General features: G+C 48.5%; 1 protein-coding gene across 3 annotated transcripts in view; it reads right to left on the bottom strand.

Annotated features, from left to right (window-relative positions):
• Nucleotides 1–2,682: 2,682 nt before the first annotated feature.
• The window catches only part of PTCH1 (patched 1), a 60,765-nt gene continuing 41,873 nt past the window's right edge, over nt 2,683–21,574 (bottom strand). For 2 of the 3 annotated variants that reach the window (XM_016206652.2, XM_087822606.1), the window contains 9 exons: nt 21,323–21,465; nt 18,927–19,110; nt 17,233–17,513; nt 15,443–15,580; nt 12,310–12,452; nt 8,927–9,026; nt 8,160–8,414; nt 6,049–6,598; nt 2,683–5,538 (listed from right to left, as the gene is read on the bottom strand). In XM_016206652.2, the coding sequence (XP_016062138.2) occupies nt 6,050–6,598; nt 8,160–8,414; nt 8,927–9,026; nt 12,310–12,452; nt 15,443–15,580; nt 17,233–17,513; nt 18,927–19,110; nt 21,323–21,465 (1,793 nt within the window). In that variant the 3' untranslated portion in view covers nt 2,683–5,538; nt 6,049. The remainder of the gene's footprint in view (nt 5,539–6,048; nt 6,599–8,159; nt 8,415–8,926; nt 9,027–12,309; nt 12,453–15,442; nt 15,581–17,232; nt 17,514–18,926; nt 19,111–21,322; nt 21,466–21,574) is intronic. The other variant, XM_087822605.1, reaches the window with a different exon arrangement.

Below are 21,574 nucleotides of genomic sequence, written 5' to 3'. Positions count from 1 at the left end.
GGACAGAAGCAGGTGAATAAAGAGAACACTCCAGGAGAAAGGCATGTGAGGGGTCGTCGGCTGACTCTCTGGTTGCCTCTTTTGGGCGGCACTGCTCGCAGGGCAAACACTCCCTACGAGGTTGGTTCCCTTCACAGCATCTCAGCTGAAAGGCCCTGTTCCCTTGGCCTCATGAAAGGGAACCCCTAAGGAGGGGGCCACAGGCCCCGTCCCCAGCACCCTCGGGCCGCCTGTTGTCGTTTCCCGGCAGGGAGCCTGTGCAGAAGGTGGTGCCCAGCATGCCCCCATCACAACAGTGACTAGTTAAAGAGATTCATGTTTAAGGCGTGTTCTCATTAGGTGCAGCCTTCATTAAAAGTAATTAAAACTTGGCAAATATTCTTTTTAGATGATTAATAGGTCATCTCCACCTTTCCTTTTGGGAGGTCAGTTGCCAGTTACCAAAAATGAAACACCTGCTTTTACATCAACGTGGCTGCTGCCCGAAATGCAGCACCACACAGCATTCCTGGAGCTGTTAAATATGCCCGTCGTGCCAAAAAAAATGGGGCCTTGTGTTTACCTAAGTCCTGAATAAATACGGTGGATTTTGGGACACAGATCTGATTAAAAACTTCTCCCTAAGCCAGCATGAGAACTAAGCTAGCTTACTTAGGTATGTGTAATTTATAAAGAATGTAAGAGTAGATGGCTATGATGGTCATTTTGGTGAAATAAAGCTCATTTAAAAGAGTCCCTCAATTTAAATTCCAATGAATATTTTCCACATTCAAATTCAGGAAGCACATGTTCCTCCACCACTTTCTTTTTTTATTAATATGTTTTTATTGATTTCAGAGAGGAAGGGAGACGGAAACGGAAACATCAATAAGGAGAGAGTCACTGATCGGCTGCCTCCTGCGCGCCCCCCACCAGGGATGGAGCCGCAACCCGGGCCTGTGCCCTGACCGGGAGCTGAACCATGGTCTCCTGGCTCGTGGGGTGGACGTTCAAACCCTGAGCCAGGACGGCCGGGCCCTCCCTGACTTTGCGTGAACCAGGCAAGCGCTGTGTATGAACTTCACCACTGAAGGGCCCTGGACAGAGGCTGACGGAGGAAGAGGTAGGCAGGTGAGGTTTAGGACGGAAACCCTGCTTAATGTTTTGCTGATTTTTTTCCAGGTAAAGTATCCATTAATGAGGACATGGCATCCGGAGCATCTTAGTCCTTGGTCAGAGTTTCCTGTGCACCTCAAATGCCTCGTGGGGCTGGTTAAGTCCAAAACCTTCCCACAGTCACTCGCACATCTCTGGAGTGTCCTTGTCACCCTAGCGGTGGGGAACCCTTAAGAGGCTGAGGGTTGGGGATTGAACCAGAACTCCATGTGGGGCCCACAGAGGTGGTTCTGGTTCTCATTTGCTTGTTAATATCCCCTCTGGTCCGGACTAATCTCAACCACCGTTGCTTTCAATCTACGGAAGCCGGTGAGGGATGCATGTCATCTTTAATTCATGCAGGTGACAGAGAGGCTCCAAGGTTTCAGGTGACTTGCCCGAGTCAGTGGCTCAACTGGAGCCCTCTTGGGGGAAAGACAGAAGAGGGTCTTGCCCGGCGTGGACCTCCCTCCTCTGCAGGTTCGGTCCCGAGCCTACACCCTCCGCAGCAGTGGCCGAGCACTGAGGGGAGCTCCTCTCTGGACTCCGATGAGCATGTGCTCTTGTGGAAAGACCACAGAGGAGTTGGGGTCCCTGTTGTTTCCAGATCTAGCCTGCACTGGCCGTGTATCCTGGGTCAAATTATAGAATCACGGCCACAATCAACTGCGAGCAATTTCGGGATTGCCTCTGCTGGCGCATCAGAACCAGGCCAGCTCATGAAAGCAGGTCCCTGGAATTCTGACTCTGTTGGTCTGGGGTGGCCCTGAAGATCCTGCTTTTCTAGCCAGCTCCCCAGGCAGGCCAACGCTGCCCATCCATGGACTCCGGGATACTTAAGCATCATCCGCCTACGGTAACCTTGTCGTAAAATGGTTTGGCAAACTCTTCGAGGGCCAGTTAGTGTTTTAGGCTTTCCAGGCAACATAGTCTTGTCACAACTACCCAACTCTGACGTTGTGGCCATAGACAATCTGCGTGTGAATGAGCGTCTATCTTCTGGAAAATCTTTACAAAAGCACGAGACCGTGGGCTGCGGTGTGCTGACCCCTCAGCACATGCTTCCAGCAATTTGGGTCTTCCCCACCACTCCTGGCTTCCAGCTGTCGGGTGGGGGTATTCCTGGCTGACCTTCCTCCATGGCTACACTGAGGATACTTATATCATAAGCACTCAAAAAGTGACATTTTGTATCGGGCTCATCAGCTCCATATTGTCAGCCATACTGTAGGTATGATACCTTCATTTATTTTAATAATACTGGATTTGTCTTTATAAACATTCCCTCTAATTATTAGGCATCACATAAAAAGTAAGAATGTTAAAGAGATGACAGAAGGGATCATTTTGAATGGTAATTTAGGAACTTCTTGGTATCAGAAAACAGACACATAGAACCCTTTTTATATCAACAATGCCCCCATGAAGTAGAGCAAAAAGTGAGTATTTCGTGAGGTTGATAAGACGAAACAGCAAAGTTTACACTGGCCCGACACTCACTGCCTTCATAAAACATTTTACTTAAAAAACATTCTATAAACAAAGACATACCAACAAGTTATATTATTTTTTATTCATGTTAGAATTTCTATCAGTGTTTGAACATTAATATTTAGAGAGTTTGTACATTTTTGCCTTCCAAGGTTTAAAATGAGAACCACACTAGGTCACAAATGGTGACTAGTACACATTTCACAATTGCATGAATATCCACTCGATCTCACTCTCTTAACACTGTTAAACATTTCCTTTCTTGCTGTACTTTACAATGAAAAGTGTGCCCCACTCATGTCTCAGCAAAGTTCCAGACATTATGGATTCATCACATATAAATTCTTTAAAAATATACTTCTGTCAAAGACTTGATGCCTACTATGTACACTACAAAAATAAATTTTCATATAAATAAATTATATGGCATACTTTTATCTTTGTAATTGAAATGACACAAACCCATTTCCACCAAAATTGGCAGACAATGAGACCCAGTTTGAATATTTATTTCCTTTAAACTCCTTACACTAAAACCTACTATGAGACCTTAATGAAAATGTTATATACTCTGAACTATTTAACATTAGTAAGCACTCTATACAAATAAAAATTCTGTTCAAAAGTAAAACACAGCTGTAATAGTGTTTCCAATAGAAATAAAAATCCCTGCATTTTTTTTTTTGTTATAAACTGGCATGACAAATACTGTAGGAAAACATTCTTATGATACAAAATTATAAATATCAGCAAAGATTTCTTTTAAAAAATTAAAACATCCAAATGAACAAACAAGACAGACAAAATAAAACTACTTTAAAAGGAGAGAGAGATTCTAGTTGCCTGCCAGCCCCATGTTCCCCCTTTGCCAATGTGACTAGGGGAGAGTTCTACGCTGTGCAGAGGGCAGGGGCCGGGCAAGCTGTCATGCACCACACGAGTTGGGCTCAGGAAAGGAGCAAGGGCACGCCATGAGCCAGAGGGAAGCAGACCTCGGAATTCGAATCCTCTCTCCTGAACGCAGGACATCTACATTTTCTGAGCAGAGCTGGGTGTTAGGTAGACAGTGTGGCTACGGAGGCACCAAACAGTAGCAGAGGGGCCGGTGGGGCCCCGGCATATTATCACACCTGGCGCCCACAGGTGGCTTCCAAGTAGCATCTTACAGTTCTGTTATGCGGTTAGGGTCTGAGGTCACTGCACTGCTGGGGGCCCCCACTGCCTTTCCATGTAAAACGGGAGGGCGCGGCGGGAGCTGCCATTTGTGCGCTCGCTCCTGTAGTAGCTCAGTCTGGGTGCCACGTGCCTCCTCGACACGCTGCTCTCTGGCAAAGAGCTGAGGAAGACCAAGCCTCAGCGCAAGACGACAGAATCGATACAGAAGCAAATCTTTAAAAGTAATGCCTGGTTGAGAAATCTGCCTCCATACCCATTCTTCAGCAGAGTGTGCGCCCCACGTATCCTCCTGCTGGTCGATAAATGTCACATTGAAAGACCACTAACAATGCGAGAGTAAGAAACAACCTACTTAGGAAGTGTGCACCATAACGTTAACATAAACACACCGAGAAGGATCCTTCTAAAGCTCGTATCCTACAGAACGTCTGACCCCGTATCACCTTATCAAATGCTCGCTATTTATTTTTAAAGATGCAAACAGATCCAGAAAGCCCCAACCCACTGTGCAATTTAGGAGGAAAGGGAATTTAAATGGTAGAGACTCAAAACATCACCTCTAGGTTTACTGTGGGTCCAGAATGAACAGGTTTTTCTACCTTTAGCAGGGGCATTAACTCAAAAACATTTTTAATCCACTTACATTTTCCCCTGTGTGTGTGTGTGTGTGTGTGTGTGTGTGTGTGTGTGTCTGTGTCTCATGAGAGGTACCATGAAGGCTGCAGAGTACGCTCATGCCCGGCTGAGGCTCACCACTAGGCATGCTCTCCAGTTCTTGAACTATAATGACGGTGAACAGATGTCAGCCCTAGACCCCGAGGTTCCCACGTGCACCACAAAGATCCGTGTGAAGGAACTTAGCTCCTCTGAGGCTCGAGCTGGGGTGTCTGGATGGCAGCAATGATCTTAAGAGATGCCCTCGACTTGAAGTGAGTCTGGCAAAAGCGTAAGGTGATGTTTAGGGCAGGGCTAGCCCCGCGCCAGCACTAGGCAATAAAGGTATCTTGACTCTCCCAGCCTGACTAGGGCAGAGCCCACTAAAGGTTACAGACAGTGAAAGAAACAAAAAAAGGAAAAAAAAAAAATCACAGTACAGTACATTGGGAAATCACACACATGTTCACACACAGCCAAACAGGAGTATCGCATCCAACTACACCTAGAAGCCACCGGGGTTAACGTGCTTTCTTCATATCTGCTCATTAAACAATAACAAAATTATCACGCATAGCGTGTTTGAAAGTTAACAGTAACATTTCATACTACCACAGGGTTGTGATATGCAAATTTAAAATATTTTAAACAGAAACCTTTACAAAATAATCCTATTATATAAGCAATATTTGCATAGAATTATACAGGTAAATTATACAATATTTAAGCAGCAGCAACATATGCTGGAATTTAAGACTAAGTTAAGCTTGGTTGTGGCACCGAGACCAATGTACAAACAGGGTGGGGCCTTGCCACAGCTGCCCCGCCACCCACCCCGGGCCGGGAGTGGAGAAGCCCCAGACCACACTACTTTACACCATCCCTACACCATCCCTTCGTATTTACAGATGTGTACACCTCTTAAATATTTATAGAAATATTTCACAAAATAATACAATCGGTTACAGTAACAGGAACTGCAATCCTGGTGCAGTCATCGCTCTAACTCCAAGCAGTTCTCTTCGAGCGGTTCTGGGGGTCGGGGATTCCAATCTTTGGCCTCTGCTTCAGATTTTACTCACCCTTTAAAAGAAAAAAAGGGAAGTCAAACTAAGTAACAGGTCCATGAGCCCGTATTTTCGAAACACACTAACAGGCAGAGGGAATGTATGCATGAGAAATGAGGATGGTGGGGGCGTGGTGAGGGCAGGCGGGGTCTCTAGGGGCTGAGCAGGGTCCTTGCCTTGACCTAGAGACTGGTGACATGGGTGTGTTCACTTTGTACCCACTCACTGAGCTGTACGTTTATCGTACATGCCTGTAGGGCACTTTAATAAAGATTGAAAAGTAGGTGAAAGGTGCAGCTAGCTGTTGGCATCTTTAAAGTCGCTCTAACCCTCAACAGGCTAACGGTGTGGGAGGGACCCAATTTGGGACAAGACTGGTTCCCCAATGATGACAGAGCTTAGACATGGCAGCCTTGCCTTGGGGATCAGAGGTCACTCGTGTTCGGTTTGGGACATACTGATGCCAGGGGGCTCCAAGCCCCAGAAACCCCAAGGAGCTTTGCTCTGTGTCCCTCGGGTCACACACCTCAGTTGGAGCCGCTGCCCCGGGGCCTTTCCTCACATTCGACGTCCTGCAGCTCAATGACCTCCACCTTGGAATCCCTCCTCTCGCACCGGACGTTAAAAGGCACATGGGGGTCCTCGAACAGCCCGGGGTCCGTCTGGGGGTAGTCCTCATAGCCGGGGCACAGTCCTCCTCGGGGGTTCCGCCCGGCCCCAGGGATGGGTGGGGGGTGCACAGCAACAGTCACAGATGCCGAGGCCGTCACAGTGGTGATGGGCTGGCAGTAGCTGGGCATGGAGCTGCCCATGGCAGTGAACACTGGGTGCCGAGGGTGGTGAGAGCGGGCTCCCCGGGGGCCCACACGGTCCCTATTGCTAGGGCCAGAATGCCCTTCAGTAGAAATTTCGAAAGCGTCTCTGCGCGGTCTGTAGGGGGGCGGCCGCAGGCCTTCCCTGGCAGGTTCCCTCTGGGGCTGCTGGCCTGGCCGTCCGGGTGGCAGGGACCCTGAGTCCGGGTGGGGCTGCTGTCGAGAGTTCGAGGGCGGGTGATGTCTGGCTTCTGGATGGACCACCTGCAGAGGGTGAGGGCAGGTTACAGCAGGCTGGGTGCTAACCCCAGGGTGGGCATCACCCCCGCCACTCCCAGCCCTCCCTTATTGGCTCCAGTTCCCGCCTGGCCACCCACACACAGCTCTTCTTAACCAAGAGCTCAATCGACCCCACAAACGGCTGGGAGAGGCCCTGGGAGCCAACAGGGGCTCCACTCACAAAAGAAAAACCCGTTCTCTTAAAACCTCCACGACGTGGCGGAGGAGGGCCTTATTTGGGCCCTTTGTCTAGGTTTTCACCAACATAGCTGGCTGGGCACATGGCTGCTGCCCATAAATGCAGGGCTGTGGTTGGAGAGGATCAGAGCTGCCTCCCCCCACAGTCCAGCACCCCTGCTGCTCAGGAGGGTCAGCTCCTGAGCTCCTCTCCTCAAACTGCTGAGCACCCGGCCCTGGCTCAGCCAGATGCCAGACGCTGGCACGAACCGTCTATGCCTCTGCTGTTGAATACGGTAGCCATTAGGGACATATAAATATTTACATTTAAATTAACTAAAATTCAAAATTCATCTTCTCGGCCTCGCTCGCCACACTGCAAGCGCTCGCCAGCCACGCGTGGCTCCAGACAGCATCTGCACCGTGCAGAGTTCTACGGGGCAGCGCTGCTCCCTCTGGCTGTTAGGAATCTGGTTTCTGGGTCTCTATACAAAGAGTGGAGCAACACAGTGGCCACATCAATCAAAAGGACCGTGACCAACTTCAAAGTCGTTCAGCTTGTACCTATTTTTAGGCTCCCGCTGAACAAAACCAGATTCACAATGCAGCTCGGCAGGCATCACCCCGGGAGGTAAGCGGAGGAAAATTTAGGTTATTTGGTTGCTCCCTCTCTCTTTCATGGAAGGCCCGCTCCGGATGGGGGCTGGAATACCCATTTCCTGGAGGGACAGCAGGAGGCCCTGGGCTGGGGGAATCTGAGCCTTAGAACCTTGCTTGGGTTTTGTGTGCTGTGCTCTAGGACTGGGGAGCAACATGAGGAGAGGGCGCATCTGGGGCCTTGAGCAGGGGCTGCCAAGCTCGGGCCTTTCCTGAATGACCGAACAGCTAAACTCCTCAGCCACCTAGAACACAGACCTGGAGCCACAAAGGCTTCTGGCAAAGTCTTAGACAATAATAATGGAAATAATTTTGTACCAAGGGCAACTAAAGGTAATAAAAATGAGAGAATATTATCACTTCTGCTAGCAATAAAATCCCGCTCCACTTTAAAAAGTATTATTCTAAAATGATATACAGCTTTAAAAAAAAAAAAAGAAGAGGCAGGGTCTGCTTTACCTCTGGCCCTTCAGCTCAAACTGTGCCGAGGGCGAGGCCGAAGAAGTGTGCCACGGCCGTGTGCTTCCTGTTACTGGCTCTGCCCTTTGTGACCCATGTGAGATCCCACTATACGAAACTGATACTTGTATAGTTAAAGAAGTCAAATACTGGCCATTCCACATGATTCACCCAACCTCTACTTTGCTTCCACGTCCTGGCTGGCAGAAGTGCCGCCCAGAGCAGGGAGGGGCTGCCCCCGAGGCTGACTTACTGTGGAGCGGGCGAAGACAGGGTTTTCTGTGGCTTCCACAATCACTTGGTGGGCAGGGCCCCGGGTGCCCTGCTGGGCCTCGTACTGCCGAAGCTCCTCGCTGATGCCCGACACGGTCGTTTGAGAACTGTACTCTGAGTCAGAGGAATCAGACCCGTTGTTCGCATGACTGGGGGGCACCGCAAAGCGGACCACGCTGGGGGGCGGCTCAGGGGAAGGGGTGGGCAGCCGGTTCAGCCCGCTGGCTGGAGATACCTGTTTAAGAGGATTCCATATTAAAAGTGCGATCATCCATTTACCTGTTGGCCACACTTAAAGTTCAAAGAACAGTATTGTTCAGGGGTCTCTGCCCTCCCCCCACCACAAGCTGTATTCCCCTCCCCCTCTGCCACCCGAGGGGGACGCAGAAGCCTGACAGCTGGAGGAAAGAACTGCCCTCTGCTCTCACCCTGGAGAGGCAGGCGGGCCCTTTACACTCTTGTTCAAGCCCCATATTTATCTTGAGTGGAAACTGCTTCATTGGTGCCGACCTCTAGGACTGAGGCTGACGATCACTTGGTTTAAAAAAACAAAATAAAGAACCAGGACTACAGCCCCAAAACTATTACACTGAAGAGAAAAAAGTGATAGTGATCAAGATGTTTACTGAAAAAGTAAATCATCAGGAATGCAAATACACCTAAAATATCTAAATTAAGAGTGACACCAGGAAAAACAGCATTCAGGAGGCCTGTGGCCTGCACACTCCACCCGGCCCAGTTGCTGACCTCAGGATATGGTCCGAAGAAGGACAACAGGACTGGAAGCAAAACCAGCCCGTTGAGGACACCCAGGATTGTCAGGATGGCCAGGACAGCAAAGAAATACCTTGAAGACAAAAGGGAAACAGAAACATTCACTGTGGCAAAAATAAATTAAGCTACCATTCACGTGCCCAAATATTAGTGTGTCATAAGCCAAAAATTAGCAAGACCCATGCTGGTGAAAAGGCTGTTACAAAACTGAGGTTCAAATACAGCACAGGATTAGATTTTTTTTTTTACCGTATGATTTTGAGGGCTGCATTCCACAACCCAAAGTGTTCGTTCATGAAGGGAGGAAAAAATTAGTTTGTTAATTTGCTGAAATCGCATGGCATGTAATGTTATTTATGGATATGTTACACAAACATAAAAATATGGAATGTGAACTGAATGGCTGAGCAGACTGAAAGCACAAATACAATGCAGAGGGATCCCGTCCATGAAAACCCAGTAGAAGCAAACGAATGAAGTGAAGGGTGTAGAATTTAAACAATTTAGCCCAGGAGGAAAAGCAGCCCACTTGTGCAGCAGCTAATCCACTGTGAAATGCCTCTGCATCCTGGAGCGGAATCTCCACGACTCCAGCGAGCAGGTAAGGCTTTCCCTGGGCTTTCATTAATCACGGCTTTCTGTCTAGAATTCGGTGAGTTCCAGTTTAGCCAAACAGCTCCAACTGCAACCTTTTTGAGAACACAGGAACCAGCTTTCTGCAAAGAGAATGCTGCCCATTCTGTGGTTGCTGGGGCATCTGTGGGGGAGGGGAGGGCGGGCCACAGGGATGGGGCTGCTCTGTGGCCACTCTTTTGTTGAACAATTTAGCATCTCTGAATGCTCTTGTTTTGCGTCAGCCAATTCAAACATAAAGGCTGCAGCAGCCTGAAGAAGAGGGGAGCATACAAGTGGCCTTGCTTTCCCACAACCGAGGGCTAAGGCCTGGGATCGTTCATGAATATCAAGGTAAACCTGTCAGCCAGGGACGGACACCCCCACACGGGGAGGGGCAGGCGCCACGAAAGCCTGTGTTTCTGTAACTAATGATTTCTAGGGCGATTTTTCTGGGTTGGGGGGAGAGCCCAGGATGTTCTGGGACAAGGGAGGGCAAGTATCTCTCTGTTAATGGTCCTCTTGATCATAAAACAGAACAGGCACCAAACTCTGCCTTTTCTATATATGTTTCGACATTAGATGAAAGGAGAGAGAATCCCTATAAAAATACAAATACCTCGCAGCTATTGTAAACACTAGAGGCTTCTGAGCTGCATTAGTAAAAGCCGAGCAGCCAGCGTCCGGCTCTCATGTAAACTGCGGGAGCTTTAGGCAGAGCACACATCAGCAGCAGCCTTAAGACATTTGCATCCCATCCATCTAACTGCAGAATAAACAGACCCATTGGATTTCTGACGCTTAGTGTACACAACGTCTGCTCATCTAGTCAACCCCAGCAAGGGCTTTATCAGGTTAACCCATCCAGTTCTAGAAAGGGGGAAGCCCTTTTAAGTGCTTGAAACAAGAACTCTGCTCTCTCTGGGAGAGAAGCAGCCAGGGTTCGAGGAGAGAACTGGGATTCTGCCCTCCACCCAGGGTCCCAGCTGGCTGCTCAGATTCAGGCTAAGTTTCCTCTGCGTGGCTCACTTGACATCCCTCATAAGACAGTTAGGTCCTCTGAAATCCTGCCATACCCTGCGTTTCCTGGGGTTTTGAATTGCTTGTGAACTCGTCTCTCCCGTAAGTTACATGGAGGGAGACAGGGTCCATATTACTTGCTGTTGTGTGAAATGGCACTTATGAGGTGCCAAATAAGAAATCACACAAGCGAAATTCTGTTGACATAGGGCTTTTTATATCATAAACAATGACTAAAGCCTGAATAAATAAATGCATGCGAAGAAAATAAAGGAAAAGTCAACTTCAGAGCTTAAAACAAAACCCAGACCAAAACCTTATTTTAGTTTAGGCATATATCTGTCCGGTATCAGCAAACAAGAATGTACTGATTGGCTTGTTAAACTAGATCAACAGTCTGTGTTGCCGACACCAGCAGCATGGGCATCACCTGGGAGCTGGCTGGAAATGCAGTCTTCCCACCATCCCACCCCCAGCGAAATCCGATCTGCGTTTACAGAGAGCCTCGGCCTAGTCCTAAGCACATCAGTTTGAGAAGTGCGGTCTGCACTGTAATGGCTATTTCACCTCTTCACTCACCCTGCACCAAAATGACAGTGAGCAACCGTCTGGCTCTCCCTCTAGGAAGGCCAACACTCCAAGATGCTGAACCGCCCGATGGGATGGGTATGCCCCATACCAGTGGGTTGATGTTTTTTCCATAATAAACTGGCTAAAACCGAAAACTCTTTTCTTTGTACTTGAAAACGAAAGGTCGATCAAAGGCACAAAGACACACACACAAACGGAAAAGCCTGTTTGGATTCTCTCTCCAGATTCCTGAAGCATGGAAAAACAATCCAGCCATTTCTCACATTTGGTTCTACTCCTGGATCACTGTTTATTTACTGATACTCCTGTCTTCCTTCCCCTCCACCGAGCAAAAGTGTCACCTCCACAAACAGCTGCTTCACAGAGTAGTAGAGGCTGTTCAGACAAGTAAATGGTCTTGCCCTGCTGTTCTCAAATTCTTTGCAAAAGAAAAACTTGCTTTCCTTTTATTACTTCACAAAGTCACATTCTCCATTAAATTCACCAGAAACTCCTGGCCTTGAGATCCAAAGAGAAGTATCCAAGCTAGGCTTGGATTTCCAAAACTTGACACCAACGTTGCATGTTAAACGTGTCCTCAATCTTAGTGGAAACTTGAATCTGAAATCTGAGCACATTCTCTTCACTTCTTAAATGAATAAAATCTAGGTGACAATTTTAGGTATTTGTATGTTTTCCTTGATACTTGAAGGAGAAGTGAAGGTCAAATTCAGTCAATTGCTGGGAACCACAGTCATCTGTTTCTGTATGTTTCTAACCTGGACTACCAATAAATGGAGTACTGGGTGATCTTTCGGCCTGAAGCTGTGGAGCTGCTAGCCCCAAACCCTCCATCTTTTCTCCCCCAGGATGGCCCTAGTGGAGAGCTTGTCTTTATACCTCTCGGCATATGTCTGAGCTAATAAACTCAAAAGGAAATGGAGTCACAGATTGTGTTGTAATCAAAATGTGCTGTATGCCTTAAATATATGTGGTTTTTGTCAACTTATACCTCAATAAAGATGGGGGGAAGTGAGGCACAGTGAAGAAGAAATGCTGTAATCTACCACATACAGAAGGAAATAAGCTACAGAGCTCACATGAGCAAGTAATAACAATCTTTAAAACTTGCCTTCTCTCTTACTCCTGCTTACCTGACGATGAAATCAAACTCTGATCCTGCAAGCATCAGCACTCCCAGCAGAGTGGAAACAGCCCCGTCGAGCACGGGCGCAAACATGTGCTCCAGGGCGAGCACGGCCCTGCGGTTCTTATCGCCAATGGCTGTGAGAAAGGCCTGTGCAACGAGAAGAGGGAAGGCGATCAGAGTCCCAGACTTGACTTGGTCAGTGGTCAGCTTCGTCTTAAATTCTGCAAGCTGCTGCAGCCTGCCTTTACAGAGCCTCTCAGGTCCTCCTGTTCAGCTCTTGGGATGTTTAATCGGGGTTACCCAACTAGCTAAATCTGAGTTTACATTAAAATGACCTGTTCATGATATTGGGTCATATTTGGTGTTGATGTAAATCTTGAATAATAACAAAGAAAGACTGAAAGCATATTTACCTGAAATTAAAAACCAAACCAAAACTATACAAAAATGAGCCAAATGCTCCTTGTTTACTGCTGAGCCAAACTCCCTTTGGTTGAGTTTTCTCCCCCAACCAAATTCTCTCACACCATTCGCAGGGGAGATACCCAGTTGCAAAAAGTGACAGCATTTAGCCTGATTTTTGGATGGTCATGATCTTAATTCTGAATGGGCTTAACTCTGTGTCACATGCAACCAGGTGCTAAATACTTCCTCACAATTCTGCTGAGGTTAGAATTTTGTCCCAGTGTTCATACTAATGTGCTTGTAGTACATCTAAACACCACGGAGGCATCACAAGAAAAACACAGGATTGTAAACTCGAATTAATCCTGCTCTGGCCACATGTGGACATCTCTCTCTCCTCTCTGTATTCTCCAAAGCTCTTCTAGATCAGGAATGCTGTTTCACGAAAAGGCAATTTTACAAAGTCACAGCGTATCAGACTGTTAGCTTCAGATGGCTGGCCTGAGTGTATGTCCCAGGACTGATTAAATGTGGGTCAGTTCTTGTCACACCCTGCCTGGCCCTACAGAGGGAGCCCAACAGGATAGACTGGGCCGGGAACAACTCCTCTCCTCCCCTGAAAGTTCAAGCTGTTCTCGGATGTGCTGAGAAGAGAGGCTAGGAGGCTCTGAGGGCTGCGGCTCCTTACAAACCCAGGCCTACACCACACTGCAGGGTGCGCATGGCTGTCGGTCACTCACCCTGTGCAGGGACAGGAAGGAAACTTTCCTTCATGATTCAAGAAACAAAAGTGCACCACGGTGTGCTATGAGTCTTCATGCTCCTCTCCTACATGGGTTCTACACAGGCATAGTCAGGAGACTTCAGGGCCCACCTACTGCCTTTTTCTCTTGGGAGGAAAGACTGAGTTGCCTGGAACCTGTGACTTTGTGCTGTCACTGGACCATGAGGCCATAAGGGTCAGGTTGGTTTAGCCTCTCACAGTCAATGTCTGACCCCGAATAGTGAAGGGACAGGAACCCAGAGTCCTTGGAGACATCCACGGAAGAAGAAAGCGCTTCACCAGCAGCAGTAACTGCCCACTTTAAAGAGACGTCCACACGCAGGATGGGGCAAGAACGCCGTGCCCTATGTGTAGACAGTCTCTTGATGGAGACCTGGGTGCAAAGCAGGGGCTTCTGCTCACAAAGCCCAGGTGGCTCTTGACACTCCTTGAATTCTCGGCATTAAATCTCGAGTGAGCAGCAGAGACATTCCTTCCCTGTGTACTCAACTCTGGTCTGGGTGCTCGTGCTCATGCCACCTCCTGGCAGAGACCTGGCTGCCCCGGGCATGAAGCCTGAGGCACACATTTCCATCCAAGACCCTGTTAGGATAGATCTGCCCATGTTTGCAGGGCAAGCTCCCAAAATCTCATCCACATCAGAATAAAATGCCCTGTGAATTCTCAGTTCACATGCAATGTTCTCTCCATTTGGAAGAAATGGTGTTAGAATTGTGTGTTTCTAAGCTCTAGGCTGTTGGGCCCTTCTCTCCCTCCTCCCAGCTGAGTGGAGACAGTGACTTGGGCAGGCTCAAAATTTAAAGAATACAGTTTCTGAATTATCAGCTTTTTTCACTATATATGGAGATAAAAATCGGGTCAACTTGACAAAACAAACCTTCTAAACCACACAAGCACACACTCTTTTAAGATGCATGAAAGTGGCCCTGAGCGACTCTCGCGGAGGACTGCGGCAGGTACAGGGTGGAGGCAGGTGCACAGACATGCATGTGCCGTGTGCTGAGCCCAGAGAACATCAATGCTGGAGATCACAAAAGCAAAGCTCAAAGTAATTAAATCAAACCCAATGCTTGGGGTCCTTGCTAGAGTATTCCAAACACCGGTCTGTATTCAGTCAGTGAATAGTCACCGAATGCGGCTGACCAAAAGCCCAAGGACCCAGGCTGCAGGCACCATACACAGGGAACATAACCTCCGTACTGCTATGAGGCTCCTGAATAACTCTCCCATACACAGACTGTGGGCTTGTCTCTTGGGTTTAAGACTCCTCCTGAAGTTTAATTTCCTCCAACAAAGCATTCATAGGACTGAGCATAGGAAGAGAAGGGACTTCCTGTGGGGAGTAACAATAGTTCTCGAACTGGAGGCTGGGAGGTGAAGGAGCTGGGCAGGTTCTGGTGGAGAGCAGCTCCTCCTCGCTGAGCACCGGCCGTCCCTCACGGGCCTGGGGTCTCTGCAGCTGCCCACTCGCCCTGCCCTCATGCCATCCCCACTGAGCCTCTAAGTGTGGTCTCATTTAATCCCTGCTTTATTACTGTGGTTTTTAACACTGTGTGTAGTCGTGCACACACACTCATACACACACACGATCTGTCCTGTGCACATAGTCGACAACTTCAGGACAGGTGGTGACACCAGTGATACCACCAAATAAACAGGATCTTTCCCGGCTCCTCAAACACTCTCCGACACTGCCTGTGGCTGACTGGCCCAGCGCAAGTCCGCCTTCGCAGACCTTTCCTTAGATTCCCTGAGCGGGAAAGGCGGCCAGCCAAGTCCCGCCCCTCCTAGGGAATGCCGGTGCCAGCCTGGAGCCTGCCCGAACTGTGTGTATGGGGCGTGTTCCTTAGTGTAGGAGAAAATGAAGAGGTGCCCAGCTTGGAGACGACGAGAGTGAGAGGGAAGCGCCGCTTTTTCAGGCAGCGGCAGTGGGCAGGGACCCCCGTACCAGAGCAACGTGCACGGTGAATTCCACGCCGATGCCGACGGATGCGATCAGGATAACCACAGGCACGGCGCTCAGCTTGATTCCGATGAGGCCCATCATGCCGAAGAGCTCGACCGTCATCAAAGCCAGGACCGTCACCTGTTAGAAGGCACAGGGATGAGTGGCTGGGCACAGACTCACTCCAGGCGTAGAAAACAGGGAGAGGTTCAAGTCCCGATGAGGCCCCACTTCAGACCAACAGCGGAGACAAAGACCTGGCACCCAAATACAGCGAAGGCACTGACCTGCAGCAGCTTCCGGCAGCTGTCTACCTTGTAACTCAACAGCTCCCTGCTGGGAAGGGAGACTCTGAGACACTTTGGGGACAGCAGGAAGGCATTACAGCAAAGCTTAGTATGCTACTGCTGCAAATTGTTTTTCCAATATACCTGCTCTAGAAAGCATATCATTTTCAAAACTCCACCAGAGCAATCTATGAAGATTTGCGCAAATAAGAATTCAACACTAGCTACAAATATAATTTAAAACAAGGCATTTCCCTCTGTTTTGATCTTAACCATGCTTCGACCTTGGAACCAAGTTGATACTTTAGTTTTCGGTTGCCTCGCCCTCCATCCTAAAGAATGCAGACAGTATGGGGTGAATGAAAGTTCTTTCACCTAAAAGGAGCTGTGCTTTTGTCTGGAGCCAGGGGACTAAGTGAGGATGACTTGGGAGCAAGTTAAGCAGGAGAAGAGACTTGTTGACCGCCGATGCGGGTCAGGTTACAGCCCCCTTCACTTTGAAAAAACGTGGAGCAACTGGGGTGGACAAAGCCAACAGTTAAATCCAAGGAAAAGCTTTTATTTGCCTTTCATCTGCCTTGTAAAAATTTGCGAGGAGATGGAAAGAAAATCTGTGAGGGAGATTTTGGAGTTTCTTGGGCCAAAGGGGAGAAAATACCAATAAAACAATAAACTTTACAATGGAGGGAAGAGGGGAGAAAAAGCCTCCCTTCCCGGGGGTGGGGCAGCGGGCAGTGGTGATAGGGGAAGGGTAAGTACAATGAAAGTCGCCTTTGCTTTCTTTCAATAAGCTAATGAAAGATGGACAACGTCAATTGCTTAAGGACCACGAAAAGCCCTACAGACTAAACATTTACCTTTTAACATACCTGCTGCACAGACTTACTGTGCAAAAACGAGACCTGGTCTCTTGTTTTTATAATTTTGGCATTTTGAAGTCTGTACCACAGCTCATGGAATTTAAACACTGCCGTGATTTTACTAGGCTCTACATAAAACTTTCTTCAAATCTGAGCATATTATACGTGGAGAAAGGATGCCAAAAAATAGGTGAGCGATACTCATTTACCATTTTTCCCTACGAGTTAAAATACACACACCACATAAAAACCACTCTATTCCTGTGCCACTGTCCTACCTTCTCTAACTGTCCTTCCATTTAGCAGAACCGTCCCTGCATTAGGTCTGAAATTATCCCCAAATGGCACTTGAGTTAAAAAAACTCAGTTATGTTTTGAGTGTTTGTATTTCATAGGTGCTCGGAGCTGTTATGGAAAGTGTGCTTAAATAAAGTTTAAAGCTGTAGGCAAAGGGGCCACAGGAGTGAGGCCATTAAAGGCTCTACCTAACCATGAACCTCGCCACCTCTGGCAGAATAAATATAGTATGGATGATGCAATCTCTACCCTCCTCCAGAGGCCCAGACATAAACAAAACTGCCCGGCTGCAGCAAGAGCTATGCTGAAAGGAATCTGACTTCCACAAAGACCCTTAGAATAAACTCACAATGATCCCGGCCGTCCAGGGGTTCAGGAGGAAGACGGCGCACACAAGGAACGTGCAGGCCAGCACCACGCTGATGGACAGCAGGAGCCAGTGGCGGAGGCCGATGTACTGCTCCCAGAAGAGGAAGGGGTAGCCGTTGGGGTAGCTGGAGAGCCCCAGGCTCGTGTAGTTGTTGCAGATGGTCCTGACTTTTTCAATCGCTTCCACGAAGTCTGAGGTGTCATGCAAGCCGTTGAGGTAGAAAGGAAACTGAGCGTACTCGATGGGCTCTGCTGCTGGGACTGGACAGAGAAGGCGAAAGGGAGAGAGCCGTGAGCCGTGGGTCAGGGGCTCCTGGCAATACTGTGAAAGGCAAATGGCTGTGCTCCAGGCATGGACGAGACGTGACAGATTCCCACTGTTGGCCATAACAGATGTGTGTCCCCAAATTCTCTGTGATTACAACTCTGTGAGAAAGCCCACGTACTGTTTCTTTCAATGTCAAGGACAAACAGTACCAATGATAGCCTTCAGCTCTTTAGAATTTTAGTGCTTGGTTAAGAAATTTTAAAGCAATAACCAACCTTTGATTGTTTTTTGGGGGAGCCAGTGATCTGCGTATTTACTTAATCTTTGATTTCAGTGTTGTAGAAGCAGTCGCTTTTGTAATGGGTCTAAGCAACTTAAGAATTCAACTGCGGGACCATTTTTTTGTTCGACTGACACAAGTGAAAATACTAAGTTCAAACTGTTTCACTCAATCACTTATGAGAACAAAATAACCCGAAAGTCATGCTTTACAGAGAAAAATGCTTAACTTTCTTATCCTTTTAGTGCCCTAACACACTTGAGCCTCCATGCTTCCTTTTAATGCAACGCTAAGTCTTCGGCAGCAGGCGAAGAAATCCTCACACAACAAGCATTTAGTGACTGCCGTTGTGTGTTCCAGACCCTTCGGGGTCATTCAGTTGACTTGCTAAACATGATTTGCCCTATTATAATCTCAACTATAAATTTTCATTAAGACAAGCCTTGGCCGCTTGCCACAGGCTCTGGGGTTTAGACACCGGGACACACAACCCGCCTGCTCTCCAGTCGCCCTTGCAAAGGAACCTGTCTTCTTTCTCCCGTCCTCGCTCCGCTTCATATCCGGGGCGCACGCTACTAATATCTCCAACATAAATGCAAATTAAACCCGTGCGGGGCCACCTTTCGAAGTCGGAGCGGAGAGGTGAGAGGAGGAAGACAGGCTCTTCCGCTGCGGTTTAAACAGCTTTGACAGAGCACAGGTGCTTGGTGGCTCGCAGCAATGGCCCGACTTGCCAAAAATCCCTTCAACACCAGAGTTGACAAAGTTAAGATAAACATATAATCCCCAGTGATAAAACTCTGCAATAGTAAAATAACACTCAACCTGGAGGCGTCCCCGGCTTTCACAGGGAACAGCTGGCAGTGAAGAGCTGTGCCTGGGGGACGTCTTAGAGTTAAAGCTACACACGGAGATTAGAGACCTATTTCTCAACGTGATAGAGCACGGGCTGTATTCTATTACACACCCTCATCTGTCTCCTCGAGTTTTAAAGTAAAAGAAATAGATTGTTCTGCTTGCACTTTTGAACCCTGGGCAGCAGAGGACGAGGGCTGTGCCTGAACTTGGAGGAGCAGGGTAAGGCGGCTCCACAAGCCGCAGGCCCCGGGGGGGGGGGGCTACTTACTTCTCAGCCTGGTTTCCGGCATGTAGTCGGCCTTGTCGTGGACCCACTCAGGACGGTGAGGCCGGATGTTGGCCTGGGAGGCGGCGTAAGCCACGGGGTCGTTGCTGACCCATGCGGTCAGGTAGATGTAGAAAGCACTGGGGTTGATGATGCCGTCCGCATCCACCAGGCGCCGCTTCGTCAACTGCACAATGGGAGGAACAGAGCCTTTCGGGAGGAGCTCGAGGGAGAGGACAGGCAGAGCCCTGCACAAGCATCTGCGACAAAGGCTCGAATGCCCAGTTTGCAAGGGTAAAAAAACCCCATCAGAACACCGTGGGTTTCTTTCAAAACGCACTGAACAGAGGATGCAAAGCCCGGAGTGTTTATAACACACACACAGTCCTGCAGATGGCCTGGGAATCAACCGAACCAATTAAGTCTGAATGCTAAAAGACTGTCTGCAGCCAAGGCGGAGAATGAACAATCTGGAGAAACATATTTATAGGAGGGGAAGGGGGGAAACCTGGCAAGAATCCCTATACACGTCTGTGCGCAGTTAACCTCTGCTGTTAACACTGAAGGAAATGCCACCCAGTAAATGGAGGAGAGCTATAAAAATACAACAACATCTGTATAAATTTTGCTAACACTAGCCTCCTATGACCTGTGTATTCAAAAAGTGCCCATCGTCAGAAAGTGGAGGGGCCTGGCGCACAGCCGCGGTCTCTCTGGGGAATCTTGTTTCTGAGAGGTGGTCACAAGGAGGGTCCACAGCCTGTGCTGGCCAAATGCTGCGCTCCTCGCAAGTGGGTCTGCGGGGCTTCCCTCAGGTGAAAAACACTGAGAGATATGTATGCATACACACACACACACACACACACACACGCACACATATATTTGTTTCCTGTTTACTTTAGATTCAGGCCTGGTCCCAATGCTTTCGGTCTTTTTTTAACAAAATGAAAAACCCCAGCGACAGCAGTTAACAGAGAAGGAGTGAAGGAAGAGCGTGGAGGAGAGCGAGAGAACTAAATTTCAGAGATCTGGATTCAATTAATCCACAGGATATGTAACAACTGTATGTCTTCAAGCCGTCTCTGGAATTACATCGAGCCGTTCACGGCCTCCGTGCCCGCAGCGCCCTTTTTCTCCCTCCCAGGCAGAAGAAATGATGTCTGCGTGTGTGAATGGGGGTGGGGTGGAGGCAATCACTTTTGTCCCATTGTGTCCCTGGTCTCTAAAGCCCTACCCAGCCACCGGGCATTCCCACTATCTCTCAGACAGGCTCCTGTGCCCACATCCTTGTCAAACCTGACAGCATGCTGCATGCAGCCATAAAGAACCGAGTTCACACTCCATAATAAGTCTGAACAATGTACTTTGTAAATCTGTCACCTTTAATGCCAGCAAAAAAGGGGAGACAATAAACAGAGCTGCTGGGAAGATCATTAGCATGACGGTTTTCTGCCTGAAGGTGAAGCCAGTAAGCTACAAAGAGCAGAGGAAACAGATCTGGGAAAGCCAGTAGTAGTGCTGGAGTCATTTGAAATCTGAAGGGTCCAAACACACTCCCCAACACGCCTGAGGAACCAAACGGGATATGCTGGCCCTGGCCAGTTTGGCTCAGTGGTTAGAGCGTCGGCCCACGGACTGAAGGGTCCTGGGTTCGATCCTGGCCAAGGGCACGTACCTGGGTTGCAGGTTCAATCCCTGGCCCATTCGGGGTATGTGTGGGAGGCAACCAATTGATGTGTCTCTATTACATTGATGTTTCTCTCTCTCTGGAGAAGCAATGGAAAAAATATCCTTGGGCAAAGAGTAACATAAATGAAAAATAAACACATAATAAAGTCACAGAGAAGGCACAAATACAGTTGGACTAAGAGGAGTGAGTCTGATTATTTTCCAAGGATTTGCATTTCCATATGTCTTGCTCAGGACAGAGCAATCTGTCCTACTTCTCAACGCCTAGAGCCAGGTGACCCAAGGGAATCAGATGCAGCAGATCCTCCCATCCTTCCAGTAACCTCTCTAATCTCCTAACCATCCATCCACCCCAATTTCTGCCCATCCAAGTGACTGCTACCCAACCACTTCAGCCTTTCAAATTGGAATACAATCAGGACCAACGAGGTAACAAATATTAGAATTCAAAGCAAACAGTACAACATAGCACTTCTAACATCGAAAAGAGCCTGCACTGCCTTGACTATACTTTGTTCTCACAACTGCTCTGTAGGCAGGTAATACACTTGTCCCCACTTGACAGATGAGCAAAGTGAGGCTCTCTGGCTGGCCTGTGGCCACACAACTAGCTGGTGCGATGAACACCTTAGAGCCAACTCAACGTTCTTCTAGCTCCTGGTGCCTCGTGTCTCCAGAAAGCAAGGCTGGGATAGCAGGTGTGAACCCACCTGACTGATGTCGATGGGCTTATCGCGGCTGCCGGTCTGCACCAGGAGTTTATAGGCAAGGACCCCATCATCTGATCCATTTTTGTAATTGTTCGGCATGATTTTCCCAGTTTCCCAGTCACTGTCGAATGCATCCTGAAGTCCTGGAAAAGGCAAGTGTGTGTAATAGGTTAGAACTCTTCGGTGAACGACCGTGGTCCTGACAGGGTGCTGAGGATGGAGAGCAGGACAGGCCGGGGTGGACATCAACCC

The sequence above is a fragment of the Miniopterus natalensis genome, chromosome 12 (genome assembly GCF_054644295.1).
Source record: "Miniopterus natalensis isolate mMinNat1 chromosome 12, mMinNat1.hap1, whole genome shotgun sequence".
NCBI classification, from domain to species: Eukaryota; Metazoa; Chordata; class Mammalia; order Chiroptera; family Miniopteridae; genus Miniopterus; species Miniopterus natalensis.
This window is presented reverse-complemented; position numbering and strand designations above follow the sequence as displayed.